This window comes from Anas acuta, chromosome 17 (assembly GCF_963932015.1).
Source record: "Anas acuta chromosome 17, bAnaAcu1.1, whole genome shotgun sequence".
Taxonomy (NCBI): domain Eukaryota; kingdom Metazoa; phylum Chordata; class Aves; order Anseriformes; family Anatidae; genus Anas; species Anas acuta.
The window spans coordinates 14799675-14819362 of NC_088995.1; the positions used below are offsets into that span (position 1 = coordinate 14799675).

General features: G+C 44.4%; 1 protein-coding gene across 5 annotated transcripts in view; it reads right to left on the reverse strand.

The window, feature by feature from the left end:
• The window catches only part of LOC137841206 (transmembrane protein 132B-like), a 272117-nt gene that overhangs the window by 15613 nt on the left and 236816 nt on the right, over positions 1 to 19688 (reverse strand). For all 5 annotated transcript variants that reach the window (XR_011088487.1, XM_068653887.1, XM_068653886.1 and 2 more), the window contains one exon: positions 2509 to 2714. Coding sequence is in view for 4 of the 5 variants with exons in the window: in XM_068653887.1 (XP_068509988.1) it covers positions 2509 to 2714 (206 nt within the window). In the remaining variant the exon portion in view is untranslated. The remainder of the gene's footprint in view (positions 1 to 2508; positions 2715 to 19688) is intronic.

Below are 19688 nucleotides of genomic sequence, written 5' to 3' on the forward strand. Positions count from 1 at the left end.
CAGCCATTTAGTAAGTGAAATCCCCACTGGCTTTAGTAGGAGCTGTGCCTAAGTGTTACAGTACCAGGCACATTACATGCAGAAGGTAAGTTAAGTGAAACTTTAAGCAGCTGTCATATATTCAGTTCATTCATCACCTAGAACATTTCTTCCTTCTGCAAATGGCAACTTTGCCTTTATCACTGAAGCAAACAAACAAATTCCTTTTGTGCCAGATCCTCATCACCTATTCTGCTATAGCCTCCAGAAAAAAACACCCACATAGCCAAGAAGTCAGTCAGTCCTCCCTTCTGAGATCATTACCTGAGTATGCTGTACATTTTGTGTGCTGTTACCCTTAGTTTTATGCTCACATAAACTATTAGATAATTCTCCTCCACTGCTGTCTGTTTGGGCTCTTTAAGGCTCTTCAGTAGCTGAGATGTTCTCCTGGGCAAATTGAGTGCTTCAGCAAGAACTGCCATAGCATTTAATGCTACAGTTACTGCTGCCAGAAATGCTTTTCCTCTGTATTATAAATTTCAGTAGGTGTCATGCCTTGTTCTCAAGTACCATTTTTCAACTTAGCCTGAAATTCACCAATATAGTAGTGTTCCTGGAAGCTTTTAATCTAGCAAATTGTCCAAAAGATAGTTTTTTCTAGAATAAACATTTTCAGTAGGGAAGGCTAAGAGAGCAGATCCATTTTTTTGTGTTGTTGTTTTCAATCCATGTTTGTCCTGGTAGAATCTATTAACCAACAATCTATTATTTTTTTTTATAGGTGTGGGGTTTTTTTTGCCTAATTTAGATCTGGTAAGGTGTGCTTCACCCAAGTCTGCTATAAACTGCAGAGACTGCATAATCATCCAAAGTCCTGTTGGTCTTACAACTCTTCGCCACCTGCAAGATTTCACATGTTCTCAAGCCATTCTATCTGCCTCTTCATGATACCACTGATTTTCAGGGAAACTCTGCCTTCTGATCTTTAAGAGCTATTTTTAAGTGTGCTGTTGCTACCCTGCTATGGTCCCAAATGGTAAGGGACAGTGACAATAAGGGCAGACCTAAAATACAGTTTTTAAAAATGGCTGTTAAGAAGACATTATTCTGTTCTGAATTTGCTAATATTACTGTGTTTTTTGTTTGTTTGTTTTAAAAAAAAAGGTGTCTGGCACATCATCCAGTGTAACAAGACAAAATGACAGAAGCAGTATTGTGCAAAGTGCACTTTTACTGCTGCTTTTGAATTTAGAAATATCAAGTAATGCTAAGAAAAAATACAGAGGTAGTAGGTGAGTCTGTTAGGGAAGCTGTATGCTGCATTGCAGTAATGGATATGGGGTTGCCAAGGTCAACTGGAGGAATCCACAGAAATGAGAACCTTATCTATATTCAATCAGGTTAAAAGAAACCGGAGTTCTGTTTCTGAGGAAGAATGTCTCCTTCAGAATCCTGCATAATAGGACATAAGGTTAGAAAAGCCTTGTAGAATACTCTGATGTCAAATGCAAATTAAAAAGGACAACACATGCTCTAAAAGCACGTATTTTCAGCTAGGCTTCAGTATAGCTGAAGTTTTCTTCTGCAGTGAAATTTTGAACATGTTCAGAATTCTGTCTGAGTGGCAGATGCCAATATTTGGAATGCTCAGTATATGTTTCCCAGGCATAAAAAAATCTCTCAGTTTTTATGAACTTTAAGTACTTTGTATAAAGTTACGCCTCACTTGACACAGGAATAGGCTGAACAGTATTCTCCCAACATCACGGTGAAATGAGCAAGTTACTCAGTTCTACTGATGGAAAAACAAGTATTTAATGACTACAGGAATGCAAAATCAGAAACCCAGAACTGTTCTTAAAACTCAACAGCCTCAAATATCTGGATTTTCTTTTCCAAGGTTCATCCTTCCCTGCCTAAAGCTATGTCTAGACTGAGTTCATGATCAATGGCTGTTTCCATATGCCACAACAATGAGATTTGGGTATCCTCTGGATCTATGTGGTGCCCCTTCGATCTCTGGTGTAAGCTGTTTCCTCAACTGTGCCCAGGCAGATTCTTGCAGAAAAAAGACTGGCTTGGACTTGCATGACATCTAAGTGCTGTGCATGCTCAGTGGCCTGACTCCTCCCTGGCCTTATTTTATTTAGCTGTGTACACAAACATTAAACACTGTCAGAGCTTAATATCACACACACACATGATTTTATATATGGAATTGAGAGGTTCTGGTTCTTTTTGTCACATTTGGACATTGGAGTGTATGATGCAATTTTTCTGAGATTGTACAGAATTGATTAATGCTCCAAGTAAAGTCACTAACTTTTAAAATATATATATAAATCAGGATAAAATGCAGCTTTCTTATACAATTGTTGGGCATTTTGTAATGAAGGCTAAGCCAGACTATAAAACTCATTTGAAACAGGAGAGTTCAGATTCTGAGAAATACTCTAAAAATTTGCTGCATTCTAAAATCAAAGGGTCTGGGCACATATCTGGACAGTGCTAATGCTGTGAGCATACCTTTTATTGGAGGTGACAGGTATCCTCCAGCCTTTGATCTGGCTAAGCTCTGTATCAGATATTTCTATCTGCAGCGGGAGGCGTGGAACCCAGACCGTCACTTCTAATTGGGTGGTAAAATGCTGGTAAGTGAAGTTAACAATAGTATCCACTTTGCTTTTCATTTCCTTGCCATTAACGAAAATGGAGTCACATCTGTCAGAAACCTTAAAAAAAAAAAAAAAAAAAAAAAAAGATTAATTAGGAAATGAATAAAAGTTCTTGCAGAAGCACAAAGAATGATATATCAGTCCAAAGACAATGCTGATAATGTGAGTCATCCACATTGTATTTCCAGTTTTCTAATTAGTAGCAAACAGTGATAAATGGATGCCAGGGAAACAGTTTTGCCTTCCTCAATGGATCCTACTCAAACTACAAAAATAATTTAAAGATGTTATATAACCTATGTGAATCTCTTATACTAGGCAAATTAAACTCTTCATGAATCAAACTCCATATGCATCAAAGTTTATGTTACCAACTTGCTTAAAGAACCTGGAAAAATGGGGCCATATGTTAGTAAGAAAAAGACTGACTCAGAACCATAAAACAGAATCCTCTTCTTTTTCCTTGAGCACTGTAATACTGAAAGACAAAAGATCCCCTTATGGCTTATGAGCTGAAGTGCAGCAGAAACGTTAATTTTTAGAACTTCTCTGTAATTGTTTTAGTAAAATGCATTCAAAGTTGTTTTGTGTCATTTTATGAAATTACTGACAGAACTAGCATAGTGGCTCTGTACTTGAGTTCCTCTATCCTTTTCATCACAGGGCACAAAACCCAGGGAGCACGGATCCTGTTTATATAAGGAATCTGGCTGGAAGCATATACAGGAAGGATGCAACGTCTCAATAAGACAGATTTTTTATTTATTTATGAACATGTGTGTGTATACTCTTTTAGATTATATATACATACATTTAGATTAAAGTTTACATATACATGTATGCATATACATGTACACACATATATATTCATGCATATATACATGTATTAATTACAGGCCTGCATTCTTCTTCGAAGCAAGAGAGAGTAGTGATAGCCTCCAACACAGTTCATGTACTGTGGATTAAATCTTTTAAAACCATGGCTCATAAGATGTAGTTCTACTACCAAAATGGACTCTGTTCTCTTGTCAGGACTGTTCTTTGTCATGTTGGATTAAGGTTCAGGTATGAAGGGATTCTGGCTAAGCCAGTGATTCCAGTTTACTGGAGTTCATAGAATCACAGAATCATAGAATACCCCAAGTTGGAAGGGACCCGCGAGGACCATTGAGTCCAACTCCCAAAAGGCCACCCAGAAACCATGTGTCTGAGAGCATTGTCCAAACACTTCTTGAGTGCCAGCAGGCTCAGGGCTGTGACCACTGCCCTGGGGAGCCTGTCCCAGTGCCCAACCACCCTCTGGGTGCAGAACCTTTCCCTAACACCCAGCCTGACCCTGCCCTGTCCCAGCTCCAGGCTGTTCCCTCGGGTCCTGTTGCTGTCCCCGGAGAGCAGAACTCAGCACCTGCTCGGCTCCCCTTGTGAGGGAACTGCAGGCTGCCATGAGGCCTCCCCTCAGCCTCTGCTCTGGGCTGAGCAAAACAAGGGCCCTCAGCCACTCTTTATGAGTTACTAACTCATGTAGACTTCAGTGGGGTATATGCTGAAACACAGGTTGGTTTTGCTGTGCAAATGTACCTCTAATATTTTCTGATATTAAAAGGAGTAAGAGGATATTGAGCCAAGAAAAAATATGGTAAATGCATAGCAGCTTTTTGTTTTGTTTTCTCAGAAACTGTCCTTACTTAATACTTTGAAATTAATTTTGTTATGTTTTGAAATTCAGATAGAATTTCTCCTGAGTTCTAACACGGTATCGTGCTGTTTGATAAATGGTACCTGAATTCAGTTTGACCTCAGTACCAGGGAAGCTCATGGAGCAGATCCTCTTGGGAGTCATCATGCGGCACTTGAAGGGCAAGCAGGCGATCAGGCCCAGCCAGCATGGGTTTATGGAAGGCAGGTCCTGCTTGACGAACCTGATCTCCTTCTACGACGAAGTGACGCGCTGGGTGGATGAGGGAAAGGCTGTGGATGTGGTCTACCTTCAGCAAGGCTTTTGACACCGTCTCCCACAGCATTCTCCTCAAGAAACTGGCTGCTCTTGGCTTGGACTGGCGCACACTTCGTTGGGTTAGAAACTGGCTGGATAGCCGGGCCCAAAGAGTTGTGGTAAATGGAGCCAAGTCCAGTTGGAGGCCAGTCACTAGTGGCGTCCCCCAGGGCTCGGTGCTGGGGCCGGTCCTCTTTCACATCTTCATCAATGATCTGGATGACGGCATTGAGTGCACCCTCAGTAAGTTTGCAGATGACACCAAGCTAGGTGCATGTGTCGATCTGCTCGAGGGTAGGAAGGCTCTGCAGGAGGATCTGGATAGGCTGCACCGATGGGCTGAGGTCAACTGTATGAAGTTCTACAAGGCCAAGTGCCGGGTCCTGCACCTGGGGCGCAATAACCCCAAGCAGAACTACAGGCTGGGAGAGGAATGGTTGGAGAGCTGCCAGGCAGAGAAGGACCTGGGAGTGATGGTGGACAGTCGGCTGAATATGAGCCAGCAGTGTGCTCAGGTGGCCAAAAAGGCCAACGGCATCCTGGCTTGTATCAGAAACACTGTGACCAGCAGGGCTAGGGAGGTGATCATCCCCCTGTACTTGGCTCTGGTGAGGCCGCACCTCGAGTACTGTGTTCAGTTTTGGGCCCCTCGCTACAAGAAGGACATCGAGGTGCTTGAGCGGGTCCAAAGAAGGGCGACGAAGCTGGTGAGGGGCCTGGAGAGCAAGTCCTATGAGGAGCGGCTGAAGGAGCTGGGTTTGTTCAGCCTAGAGAAGAGGAGGCTCAGGGGTGACCTTATTGCTCTTTACAGATACCTTAAAGGAGGCTGTAGCGAGGTGGGGGTTGGCCTGTTCTCCCATGTGCCTGGTGACAGGACGAGGGGGAATGGGCTAAAGTTACGCCAGGGGAGTTTTAGGTTGGATGTTAGGAAGAATTTCTTTACTGAAAGGGTTGTTAGGCACTGGAACGGGCTGCCCTGGGAGGTGGTGGAGTCACCATCCCTGGAAGTCTTCAAAAGACGTTTAGATGCAGAGCTTAGGGATATGGTTTAGTGGGGACTGTTAGTGTTAGCTTAGAGGTTGGACTCGATGATCTTGAGGTCTCTTCCAACCTAGAAATTCTGTGATTCTGTGAATTCTACTATCATAAGGTACACATTTAGATAACAAAATTTTGCCAAACTGGCTTATGTAATGCTTTTAAGATTTATAGGTAACTTGGCTAAGAATCAGCTACTTCGGAAGGTGAAGAATACAAGCAACCTTTATACATATAATTTAGCAAACAGTTTAATTTGCAGAATGACCATGATGATGGTAATTCTGACATTATGGCAACTCCCAAGCCAAGCATGGAGGGAGTAGCAATAGGGAAACATTGTGCCAACTTATCTGTTGGTATATACCCACTGAACATTGACCATACCAAGTAACTGTTTCGTGCTTTAACTGATACCTCACAGTCAAACTTTTCATGTTGTCCCTTTTATAACAGCACTGTACAACTAATGTCATTCTTCTGTACTGCTAATTATTAGATAATAGCTTTGCTAAAATATTGTCAAGTGCTTTTAGAGTCTTGTTAGAAAAGCGCACTAATGTTTTTCTCTCCATAGGCAATACCCGTGTATAAAGTGAAAGAGCTTCGCTTCCACATTTACCATTTTCAAGTCAGTTTCTCAGCTCCTAAACAATGTACAATCTTTATTTACTTATTTATTTATTTATTGCTAAGGGTGTAATCCAGTTTATGAGGAATAGGGCAAAGGAAACTAATTCACTTTTTTTCAGAGAATACTACTTTCACATCAATGCTGAACAAGTACAAAAACAAAAAAATAGCTATCTGATGAAAGAGCGTAAAATGCACTTCAGGCTCAGGAGAAACAAATGAGATAGAGCATACTCAGAATCCTTCTTTCCCCTTCAAAACGTGTCACAAGTGTCTCTGGGAAAGTTAAGCACATTAATAAATCCCATTAAGTGAATGAGCAGTTGAGATTCTAAATCATAATGCCCACATATAGGAAGTTTTGTGCAAATTAATACAGGACAGAAATAATTGAGAAAGCCCAAAGAGGGAAGGATAAATATCAAGACCTGATCAAGGGAATAAGTATTATCTGACACGACAGCATCAAATATTTTAGATTTATCTTCTTACAGCTTAAAATGCTCATGCATTTTTGTCACTATGGAGGAAGGCTGGTAAATTAGGGAACACGAAGATGGACTTAAATTGTAGCTGAAAAATGATCATCAGGTTTGGCTTACAAATTTCACAGAATCACAGAATTTCTAGGTTGGAAAAGACCTCAAGATCATCGAGTCCAACCTCTGACCTAACGCTAACAGTCCCCACTAAACCATATCCCTAAGCTCTACATCTAAACATCTTTTAAAGACCTCCAGGGATGGTGACTCCACCACCTCCCTGGGCAGCCTGTTCCAGTGTCTAACAACCCTTTCGGTAAAGAAGTTCTTCCTAACATCCAGCCTAAAACTCCCCTGGCGCAACTTTAGCCCATTCCCCCTCGTCCTGTCACCAGGCACGTGGGAGAACAGGCCAACCCCCACCTCGCTACAGCCTCCTTTAAGGTATCTGTAAAGAGCAATAAGGTCGCCCCTGGGCCTCCTCTTCTCCAGGCTGAACAAGCCCAGCTCCTTCAGCCACTCCTTGTAGGACTTGTTCTCCAGGCCCCTCACCAGCTTCGTCGCCCTTCTCTGGACCCGCTCAAGCACCTCCATGTCCTTCTTGTAGCGAGGGGCCCAAAACTGAACACAGTACTCGAGGTGCGGCCTCACCAGAGCCGAGTACAGGGGCACGATCACCTCCCTAGCCCTGCTGGTCACACTGGTTCTGATACAAGCCAGGATGCCGTTGGCCTTCTTGGCCACCTGAGCACACTGCTGGCTCATATTCAGCCGACTGTCCACCATCACTCCCAGGTCCTTCTCTGCCTGGCAGCTCTCCAACCACTCATCTCCCAGCCTGTAGCTCTGCTTGGGGTTATTGCACCCAAGGTGCAGGACCCGGCACTTGGCCTTGTAGAACTTCATACAGTTGACCTCAGCCCATTGGTGCAGCCTATCCACAGATTATATGTCTAGAAAGAGCCATTTAGTTATTTTTATATTGACCAAGAGGTAGGTATAAATCTGTATATATAACTATGCCATATGAGTTCACCCAGTGCCCCTGTGCAGGCTTTAGAGCTTATGTTTCACTTAAGCGTATCTTCTAGAAAATTCTCCACTCTTGATAAGAAAGTTTGAAGACAGACATAATGATTGTTTCAGTTCTCTACCTGGAGTTTGGTTTTACTCTGTTAAGGTAGAACCAAACAAAGGAATTTGAAAGAAAATTAAGTTTGACTGTGCAAGTAAGGGTGAAAATTTGATTTCCTGAGGTGATCGGCTACGGGGCAGACGCGTTCTGCAGCAGAGCGGGGGATTGGACAGGCAGGGCTATGTTTTCCGGCATTGAGGCCACTTGAGGGACCAACTGGTACCCAGCAGCCCTCGCGAGGGAGGCAGACGAGGCGTAGGAAGAGCCAGCAGCGCCCTCTCCCCGGCCGTTCAAAAGCAGCCCCTAGGGAGTGGGAGTGACCACGGCGGGCAAACAGGGTGTGGTGTGCCAGTAGAGAGTGGCGCGGCAGTTCGCGCAGGCAGGGCGAGTAGGGAGGGCAGAGCATTCTTCCCCTGCCCATACGAAGAGCTCTAACGGCAGTCTACTGCTACCTAAGCTGCAATGTTCTCCACCAGGCACAGTGCTCTCTCTAGGAAGTTTGTACACACCCAGACTGACTGCCCGCTCAAAAATGCAGCAGTTCAGGTCTCCAGATGCAGGGAGTGCCTGAGCCTTTTGCTACCATCTGCGGGGGGCAGAGAGACTGTGTGTGTGAAGTGCGAGCAGGTGGATGACCTGGTCTGCCTGGTGGCAGAACTTAAAGAGCAGGTGGAGACGTTGAGGGCTATCAGGGAGTGTGAGCGGGAGATAGACTGGTGGAGCAACTCCCTGAAGGACCTGAAGGAGAGGTACCGGGGTGAGGCACCCCAAATGGGGGTGGATCCTCTGCCATATTGCAGTCAGGCAGAGGAAGGGGACCTGGAAGTTCAGGAGGAACAGAGACAGGTCCCTGCTCAACATCACAGGCGATGAACCCCCCCACCAGCCCCACCTTCCCAGGTGCCCTTACACAACAGGTTTGAGGCCCTGGAGCTTGAGAGACCGGTAGGTGAGGAAGAGGTAGAAAGTCTACCCAGGAGGATGCCTAGGGTAGATGCCTAGGGAAGTTGACTCCACACCTCAGGACTGCCTCCACCAAGACAAAAAGAAGGGTGATTGTTGTAGGCGACTCCCTTCTCAGGGGAACAGATTTTTTTTCTGTTTGTCAGCCTGACCCTACCCATAGAGAAGTCTGCTGCCTCCCTGGGGCCAGGGTCAGGGACATTGACAGAAAGCTTCCCAACCTGGTTCGCCCCTTTGACTAGTATCCTCTTTTAATAGTCCAGGCTGGCAGCAATGACATTGAAGAGAGAAGCCTGAAGACCATCAAATGGGACTTTAGGGGACTGGGACAGTTAGTGGGTGGAGCGGGAGTACAGGTGGTGTTTTCGTCTATCCCTACGGTGACAGGGAGGGGTACAGAGAGGACATGGAAAGCCCACCTGATAAACACGTGGCCTAGAGGCTGGTGCCAACACAGAATTTTTGTTCTATTTTGACCATGGTGTGCTTTACTAGACACCCGGCCTGATGGCCTGACACCCAGCCTGACGGGTCCCTATCTCTAAGGGGAAAATGGATCCTGGGCCAGGAGCTGGCAGGGCTCATTGAGAGGGCTTTAAACTAGGTAAGAAGGGGGACGAGGCTGAAACAAGGCTTGTTAGAGCTGAGCCAGGGGTAACAATGGCAAGGCTGGGAGAGAAGGCAATGGCCCAAGTGAAGTGCATCTACACTAATGCACGCAGCATGGGAAACAAACAGGAAGCGCCGGAAGCCATCGCGCGGCAGGCAGGCTACAACTTGGTTGCCATCATGGAAACGTGGTGGGACCACTCTCATGACTGGAGTGTTGTATTATCTGGCTATAGGCTCTTCAGAAGGGACTGCACGGAAGGGGTGGTGGTGTGGCTCTCTATATCAGAGAGAGTTTTGATGTCGCAGAATATGAGGCTGGGAATGATAAGGTTGAGTCCCTATGGGTTAGGATCAGCAGGAAGGCCAACAAGGCAAGCATCCTGGTGGGGGTCTGATATAGGCCACTGAACCAGGATGAGGAGACTGATGAGGAGTTCTACAGGCAGATGGCAGAAGTTGCAAAATTGTCAGCACTTGGATGTATGCAAGTTGATGGGGCCAGATGGGATCCACCTGATGATACTGAGAGAACTGGCGGAGGAGCTGGCCAAGCTGCTTTCCATCATTTATCGGCAGTCCTGGTTATCGGGGGAGGTCCCAGTCGACTGGCGGCTTGCAAATATCTGCAAGAAGGGCTGGAGGGTAGACCTGGGGAACTATAGGCCTGTCAGCTTGACCTCAGTGCCAGGGAAGCTCATGGAGCAGATTATCTTGAGTGTCATCACACAGCACTTACAGGGCAAACAGGTGATCAGGCCCAGTCAGCATTGGTTCTGCTTGACGAACCTGATCTCCTTCTATGACAAAATGACATGCTTGGTAGGCGAGGGAAAGGATGTGGATGTGGCCTACCTTTACTTCAGTAATGCTTTTGACACCGTTTCCCACAACATTCTCCTCAAGAAACTTGCTGCTTGTGGCTTGGACTGGTGTACAGTTCATTGGTTTAAAAACTGGCTGGATAGCTGGGCCCAAAGAGTCGTGGTGAATGGAGTCAAATCCAGTTGGAGGCCGGTCACTAGTGGCGTCCCCCAGGGCTCAGTACTGGGGCCAGTCCTCTTTAATATCTTTATCGATGATCTGGATGAGGGGATCGAGTGCACCCTCAGTAAGTTTGCAGATGACACCAAGTTAGGTGTGTGTGTCGATCTGCTTGAGGGTAGGAAGGCTCTGCAGGAGGATCTGGATAGGCAGGACAGATAGGCTGAGGCCAGCTGTATCAAGTTCAACAAGGCCAAGTGCCAGGTCCTGCACCTGGGGTGCAACAACCCCAAGCAGAGCTACAGGCTGGGAGATGAGTGGTTGGAAAGCTGCCTGGTGGAGAAGGACCTGGGAGTATTGGTTGATAGTCAGCTGAATATGAGCCAGCAGTCTGCTGAGGTGGCCAAGAAGGCCAACAGCATCCTGGCTTGTATAAGAAGCAGTGTGGCTGGCAGGGCTAGGGAAGTGATTGTTCCCCTGTACTCAGCTCTGGTGAGGCCGCACTTTGAATACTGTGTTCGGTTTTGTGCCCTTCAGTACAAGAAGGACATGGAGGTGCTCGAGAGAGTCCAGAGAAGGGCAACAAAGATGGTGAGGGGTCTGGAGAACGAGTCTTACGAGGAGCGGCTGAGGGAGCTGGGCTTGTTCAGCCTGGAGAAAAGGAGGCTCAGGGGCGACCTTATTGCTCTCTACAGGTACCTTAAAGGAGGCTGTAGTGAGGTGGGGATTGGTCTATTCTCCCACGTGCCTGGTGTCAGGGGGAGGGGGAATGGGCTAAAGTTGCGCCAGGGGTATTTTAGGTTGGATATTAGGAAGAACTTCTTTACCGAGAGGGTTGTGAGGCATTGGAATGGGCTGCCCAGGGAAGTGGTTGAGTCACCATCCCTGGAGGTCTTTAAAAGATGTTTAGATGTTGAACTTAGTGATATGGTTTAGTGGAGGACTTGCTAGTGTTAGGTCAGAGGTTGGATTCGATGATCTTGAGGTCTCTTCCAACACAGACAATTCTGTGATTCTGCGAAAATCACAGCAGCTTGATGAATCCAGCCCCCGACAAATTATGTGAAACCATGACTGCTGTTAGCCATTCAGGCTGGACTAAGGCTCGCCTGAGGAAGCCTGTGTTACGCTCACATGCATTTAATTACTGTTATGTTTCATTCTCTACACTTCCCAGGAGTTGTTTCTTGGAAGTAGACTTGGTTTATCTGAAGGAAACAAGAACCTTGAGCAAATATAGCAAATGCCCAGTGCTCGTATTTCCACCAGGATCTACTGAGGAGCCAGGACAAACAGAGCATGGTCCTGGGCCTTGGCAAGGCATCTGAGGCACTGCAGCCCTGCCATAAAGCCTCATCTGAGGGCTTACACCAGGCCAAAGTGCAAGCCCTCACAATGCTGGCCTGGTGTAAGCCTTACACCAGGCCAGCATTTTGCACAAAGAATTCATTTCATCCAGGTCTGAGACAAAAGCTGTGATCTCATGCTAACATCAGTCTTTCACTCCTCAAAAGTGAAGAGGGAATGAGAAACGCGTTGAGCTTCAGCACCAACTGTATTCTCTACCCTAGTGGAGGCCAGGGGCCTATAAAAAAGGTTTCTCTTCGTTTCCTTCAGTGTACGCCTGCTCCAGGAGTAGCACATGATGCTGATGGAGGGGAAATTGTAGCTGCTGCTGGAGTTTGGGGAGCAGATGCCTCTGTTTAGCTCATCAGTCCCACAGGTTCACTGTGGGGCAAGCACTGTTGGAGCAGGGCAGCACAGGGAGGGCTACAGTAGCAGGTGGTCCATGCACAGATTGCTTTTGAGCTGCTGATTCCGAGGGAACAAAGAGGGACACTGCTGCTCAGTCCTCTCGTGCACACACTAGAGAGTGAGAAAACACAGCCAAAACTTGAAACTGCTGTCCTCTAATCTGAGATGCACAGAGTGAGCCTTTTTAAAACAGTCTGTCACTATCCATTGTCAACTGCCAGACAAAATCAGAAAACGTTATTTGAGACTGTTTGCAACCAGGAGGAAAGGGTGGCTGGCTATCTGCTCAAGTATGCAGGGGTCTAGAGAAGGAGGGTTGCAATTAACCCCTCTGGGCTTTGAAGCAGGTGGTTGGCTCCAATCCCCACAAGTAATTGTAAAAAGCACAGTTTGCCCTGTACTGCCTGTCACAGCCTCCTCGTTTTAGCCTAATCAAATACTAAAGTAGCTAGCAATCCAAAAGAGTAATTGGGAAACCATTCAATGTTCAGGTCAGCAAAGGTTTACACACCCTTTGGGTAAACAGGTAATACGGAGAGAATGTGAACTGACAAGAAAACAAATAAAGCTTGCCGCATGGTTAATTTTTACAGCTCTACACGAAGGTTTTATTCAAAATCTTACACTTTATCCTCAGCTTGCAAGTCATTTCATAAGGAGACTGAATGAGACAGATGTAACAGTCAAAATCGTTGTGTCACTTAACCAGTAAGGATTTTTTTTCAGTTTTTCAGCAAAACCCAACCATATTACAGTCACTGCCTGAGGTAACCCTACTTCTGATGACCAGCATATGGGGAAGAGGCCAGAATGCAGTCTGGCTGCAGGCACCTCTGCAAACAGGCTCTCCCAGCACTGGTCCCAGGAGGCAGAGCTCTTGTAGAAGAGGTAGGAATGACAGACCAGCAAATTGCAGACTTTTACAAAAGGTCAGAGGAGCAGTGTGCAGCAGTGCTTTCCACTCAATGTGTAAGGGATGCAAAGGCTTACTCATTATTGTGGCTGAGGTTATAAAGAGAACAATTGTAACAAGATTTTAAAATGAATGGTACTCAGAGTAAATGGCTCATTCTCATAATAATCTTAAAACTGTAATTTTGTGATATTCCTTGAATGCCACCTTTTCCACTGCTATATTGTTCCTGGCATTGTCTTGTTAGCCCATTAGGAAGGACTTGCTGAGCTCTTAATGTTGGCTGTTTTTATTCTCTTTTCTCTTTCATATTTTTATACGGCCACAGCATGGCTATATTTTTTTTTCTGGTTTGGATTATTTTGTACTTTGTTTTTATTATTGCTACATTTTCTTTAGATACACAGTCTGAAATTTCTTCCTCAGCCTGAGGAATCTGGCTTTGTGTATGAGAAACAGCTGAAGACAAGCAGAAGGATGGTTCCTATTCCTGCCCTCGTCTTTCTCCCTCTTTCAGTAAGCTACTTACCTTTTTGCCATCCCTGGCCCTGATTGCTTTCTGCACTGTGCACTTTCTGAACCCTTTGCTGGAGCTTCTCCTAAACCAACAAAGGGATGGAAAGATATGCCTCATGCCCGGAATCAAATGAGCAAACAAAGGGTTTCTGCAAACACTTTGCTGCAAAGAAAAGCTGTTCTTATATAATTTCAGAATTTTGCGTGATAGTATTGAGTCCAGAAAATGTCAGACCTTGTTTGGCTGTAGTTGTATGTTATGTCAAGACACATTATTTAGTGTACAGTAAAAAGGAAGTTTTTTCATTGTTCTTATCAAAGCATTGTATGCATCTTGTTAGGCTTAGCGAAGCCTTTATTTCAACTTCTTCCACAAGCAGGGATTTTTCTATACAGTTAATTCAGGAAATAGTTCTGCTTCCCCATACCCCAGCTAATTATGTGTATTGGGGTCTACAGATATGTCTCCAAGCAATTTAAGGCAAATGGTAGATTAAGAATACACAGAGTAAAGAAAGGCAAATGGTGCTGTAATTGAAACTAATGAAAACAGAAGTTTTATTCGCTTTTAATTTTAGACATGTGCAGAATAGCCTTGGAAGTGTCATTTTTGAAACATTCTTTTCACATTAATTTGTTAGCGAATCAGTTTTCCCAGTACTGGTCTCTGGTTAGTTGCTATAGTTTCAGATACGTGTTGTTGGCTATAGAAATCCATTGAGATATGTTATAAGGTTTGTTTTCTGCTCAGAAACAATAGCAGGAGTTTAAGTCAACTATTCCCCAACTCCTTCTGTTGGATATGCGCTTACTTTTTACCTTGTCAGTGAACAGTAATGTTGCACAGAAACAGTATACAAACTGCATGACTCAATGCCGTCTAATAGCTATATTTGCAATATTATTATAATGAAAGATTTTCCCTACTACCATAGTTCACTCGAGAAAAATTAAAAACTGGAATATGTCAGGATGGACCTGAAACATTTCCAATGTTTTTCATTTCCAGTTCTCTGAAAATGCAACATTTACTGAGAAGAAGACCAGGTAATTCTGCACTGAAATCCCTAATCTTTTGATGTTTGGGGGAATATGGATTACAGAATCACAGAATTTCTAGGTTGGAAGAGACCTCAAGATCATCGAGTCCAACCTCTAACCTAACACTAACAGTCCCCACTAAACCATATCCCTAAGCTCTACATCTAAACGTCTTTTGAAGACTTCCAGGCATGGTGACTCCACCACCTCCCTGGGCAGCCTGTTCCAGTGTCTAACAACCCTTTCAGTAAAGAAGCTCTTCCTAACATCTAACCTAAAACTCCCCTGGTGCAACTTTAGCCCATTCCCCCTCGTCCTGTCACCAGGCACGTGGGAGAACAGGCCAACCCCCACCTCGCTACAGCCTCCTTTAAGGTATCTGTAGAGAGCGATAAGGTCGCCCCTGGGCCTCCTCTTCTCCAGGCTGAACAAGCCCAGCTCCTTCAGCCGCTCCTCGTAGGACTTGTTCTCCAGGCCCCTCACCAGCTTCGTCGCCCTTCTTTGGACCCGCTCAAGCACCTCCATGTCCTTCTTGTAGTGAGGGGCCCAAAACTGAACACAGTACTCGAGGTGCGGCCTCACCAGAGCCGAGTACAGGGGGATGATCACCTCCCTAGCCCTGCTGATGTGCATGACAGCAGCAGTAGGCCAGGATGTAAAACTTTCACTTCAACAACAAAAATTGAGTATTTCCCATCACAGCCATTAATAATAATAATAATAATAATAATAATAATAATAATAATAATAATAATAATAATAATAATAATAATTGGAGCAGGACAATTTGTACAGCCCCCACAGCACTGTGGTATCCTGTAACAACAGCCACGTCATATGTCAACAAGAATATTGCTGCGTTTGGGACAACTGTTTTCAGATACACTTGCTTCTTTTTTTTTAATTACCTGAAGTCTTAATCTTATAGTTACTAACATAAATACAGTTGATTTAACTGGAGGATGATCGAGGTAGAGACTTCTAAAACTTGTTGGAAGTTCCAACAGGAACTTCCGTTGGGAAGTCCAGGCCATTCTGAAACTCCCCTTTTCTTATGGTAATTCTTTCTGATTTTATTGTTCTAAAGGACTGAAGTGGCAGATCGAAACCTCACATCTGGACTTCAAGTTTCTCTCCTAAGAGAGAGCAGCAATTTGACAACCATTTGCTTTAAAGTAAGGAGTTAGTGGGAACACAAGTGCTTCAGCACCCAGCCCACCACAGAACCAGTTCAAGGCCCCTAAAAGCAATGCCCATGGCTACAAGGGGCCGTGCAGGTAACAGCACCACAGCTACAGTTAATATAGTAACACCCATTACTGTACTGCCAGACTGGGCCTATTCTGAAGGCTGCTTATAGCACTGGTACAAAATACAAATCATAATATATACTCTGGTCTGACACATAATTACAAGGAGTTGGAAGCAAGATTGAAAGGAAGATCCTTTGTCCAGGAAGCCAAAGATTTGGAAACCTGAATAATAAACTGAAGTGCTGTGTGTTTAAGCAACCAGAAAAACATGATGGTCTGAGTGATAGACTTGTGGAGGGGTTTATCAGTTGTACAGAAGCACAGAGCTCTACATGGACAACATGAGACCATTTTAATACCAGTTCAGCAGTGATTAGCACAATAGAATTAGTGATACCTTATTGTTTTATTGAAGAAGCCTCAGTTCATTTTCTCTGTAGGTGTCACTATTTAACACTACTGATGAAGAGAAGCAGGATATTGGGGGAGGAGGCAAATGAGACTAGGTGTAGCTTTTAATGATGTCAGTGGGTATATGAAGTTTTAGTGTTTTTATCTTTTAACCCATTGAAATGCTCTGGACTAGAGGGAAGACAAACATTTTGGTTTAACAATAGTGACAATTGCTGTGCATTAGAAAAAGTGCAATGATCCATGAATGTACAATGAGAATTTTAAAACCTGCTGTGCACTATTCAAAAACTGTTGATCTATGCAAAATTATTAAACAACACATGAGATTTGCCAGGATTTTGGTCCCAGGTGCAGAGCAGCTGCTTGCATTCACTTTCTAGCATGCTGTGCAGGGACGTTCCTGCTGGAGATGGTAAGTTTGGCGGGTGCACAGGTTGAAAGGGGTGGACCAATGAAGGTGGGTGTGCTTTCAGACTCCAGCCTGTTACTTGGCCTGACATAATTCAGGCTCAGTAATAACCGCAGTGCATTCATGGTGGCTGTGCAGCTGTGAGGATGGGCAGACGCTCTGGCATTTTGTTCTTATTGATTATGTAGAGTGAATGCTGGAAGTGGTTGGGGGCGTAGCTAATAGCATTACATGCTTCCTGCCAAAATATTTTATGCTCCATGTACATAGATCCTTTGCTAATCAGCTGAGCTTTTAACCATACTTTTTCTACAAAAATCAAGATGAGGAATTCTGTAAGAATTAAAAGTTCCTCTGTCTGCTCTCCCTGGTGATTTAACATCGCCCTGTGCAGATTAAGAATAAAAGAACATCTTCATTAGGTGAAATCAACAGCCATATTAAGATGTTGGTGTCTTTGGTAAGTCTTTGTTCACAGTACCTGAATAGTGGTTGGTCCATCAGGGATGTCAGCTTCCCTCCACATGAAGAAATGATGCTTGATACCAATGGCTTAAATATAGTGGTGGCTATGTTGCTCCTGGTCCTAGCACAGACATTTCTACATTCAGTTGTGAAACCAGATGGGGCTCTACTTAGATGTGTGAAAGAAAAATGGGATGTGTCTTGTAGGGGATAACACATGACTCTTTTAGCATTGATCCAACACTTGTAATGTAAATGATGGATTTTCTACTGATTTACTGGCCTCAGACAAGGAGTTTTAAAGGCTTTCACTTTCTATTGTAATGCAATGACAGCCAACTGGGGCACAAGCTTGGAACAGGGAAGACAGCAAGTTGAATATGAGCCAGCAGTGTGCCCTGGCAGCCAGGAGGGCCAACCGTGTCCTGGGGTGCATCAAGCACGGCATCGCTAGTAGGTCAAGGGAGGTGATTGTCCCGCTCTACTCTGCGCTGGTGCGGCCTCACCTCGAGTACTGTGTGCAGTTCTGGGCACCACAGTATTAAAAGGACATGAAACTGTTGGAGAGTGTCCAGAGGAGGGCTACGAAGATGGTGAAAGGCCTGGAGGGGAAGACGTACGAGGAACGGCTGAGGTCACTGGGCCTGTTCAGCCTGGAGAAGAGGAGGCTGAGGGGAGACCTCATCGCAGTCTACAACTTCCTCGTAAGGGGGTGTCGAGAGGCAGGAGACCTTTTCTCCATTAACACCAGTGACAGGACCCGCGGGAACGGGGTTAAGCTGAGGCAGGGGAAATTTAGGCTTGACATCAGGAGGAAGTTCTTCACAGAGAGGGTGGTTGCACACTGGAACAGGCTCCCCAGGGAAGTGGTCACTGCACCGAGCCTGTCTGAATTTAAGAAGAGATTGGACTGTGCACTTAGTCACATGGTCTGAACTTTTGGGTAGACCTGTGCGGTGTCAAGAGTTGGACTTGATGATCCTTAAGGGTCCCTTCCAACTCAGGATATTCTATGATTCTATGATTCTATGATAAAATTTCGAGGCAGTGAGACACTCAAGTTTTTTTGTACATCATACTTGAAGTTGTTTGGCCAAAATGCAATTATCTCTTGATAGAGCAATGCTTCCACTGCCAGGATGCAGGAGAGCAGATGCACATCTCATGAGGTTCAAGCTCATTTAAATCTCAGCACAGTTTGTGTTTCAAGAAACTTCAAGAACATTCTTTATTCATTTAACCACTACTTTTGCTGATAACGGTAACACATGGACCAGAGCCCAGAGAAGTATCTCTTGCTTCCTTGTCCATTTGCGATCAAAATTGTGCCAGTCCCATTCATGCTCCTTGAGTTGCCATTTCTTAAGCAGTCTGGCATGCAAGTCAGCTTGGCTTCTGCTTGTCTTGTCACCATGATGACAAGCTATGCAGTAGCACTCCTGGGCTAACATCCTTCCCAGAAAAGCATGTTTATCTCTAGACAGACGTCTTCATTCTTTGTGCTGAGATAAGAGATCTCTCACTAGCACAAATTCTAAGCACATGCTTTTATGAGGTGTGTTTTGCTTAAGTATTTGATCCTTAAACTTCTGTAGATTAGACATTACCACCACTTGATAGTTTAAGTAAACATCCATGCACTTCATATTCATCAGCTGGTGTCCCAGAAGGGATTAGGAGTTGTTTATCTGATTAAATCCCAGCAATATGGTTCCAGCTCTTTCTTGCACCAATTTTAATTTCAAACACTGAACCTGCTCTGTAGAAACTGTTTATTAGGTGAAACTAACACATATGTTGGAACTATAAGCTGTTTTTTTTTTGTTTGTTTGTTTTTCCCCTTGAATTACTCACATGAATAGGGTTATAGCCTGACAGAACAAGTTACACATTGTTGAGAAAAGTAAGAGACAAGAATATTCAGGCAGATGTAACATACTTAAGTTCCACTGAAATTCTTTGTAAAATAATGGGCTTTAAAAGTAATCTTCTGTGTACTAAGTAAACTTGGTGTTCATCATTCATCGGTCTAATCCCTTTGACTGAAATTTAAGATCTAAGGCTCCATGAAATTAAAAGAAAAAGAAACAATTACATGCATATTCACTCAATTTCACGTGTTGCATATCCTTCAATTTTTTCAATTCCAAATTTTAAGAAGGATAATAGAGGTTTCTAAAGAATGTGTTATTCAAAAAAAAAAAAAAAAATCTACAGGTCAGTTATAACTTGAAGCTTGCCAGATCTCCTTTGCCAGTTTCTTTGGGTTCCTAGAGAATGCACGTCACCTCCAAATTTCCCTGTCTCCCACAAACATTCCATAGATGCTGCAAACACTGTGCAAAAAGCTCAAGGCTGCTGAGTACATAGAGCCCTCATGTAGGACACCGTCCACTCAGCCCTCCTAGTTGGGCAAAAACACCGTGGT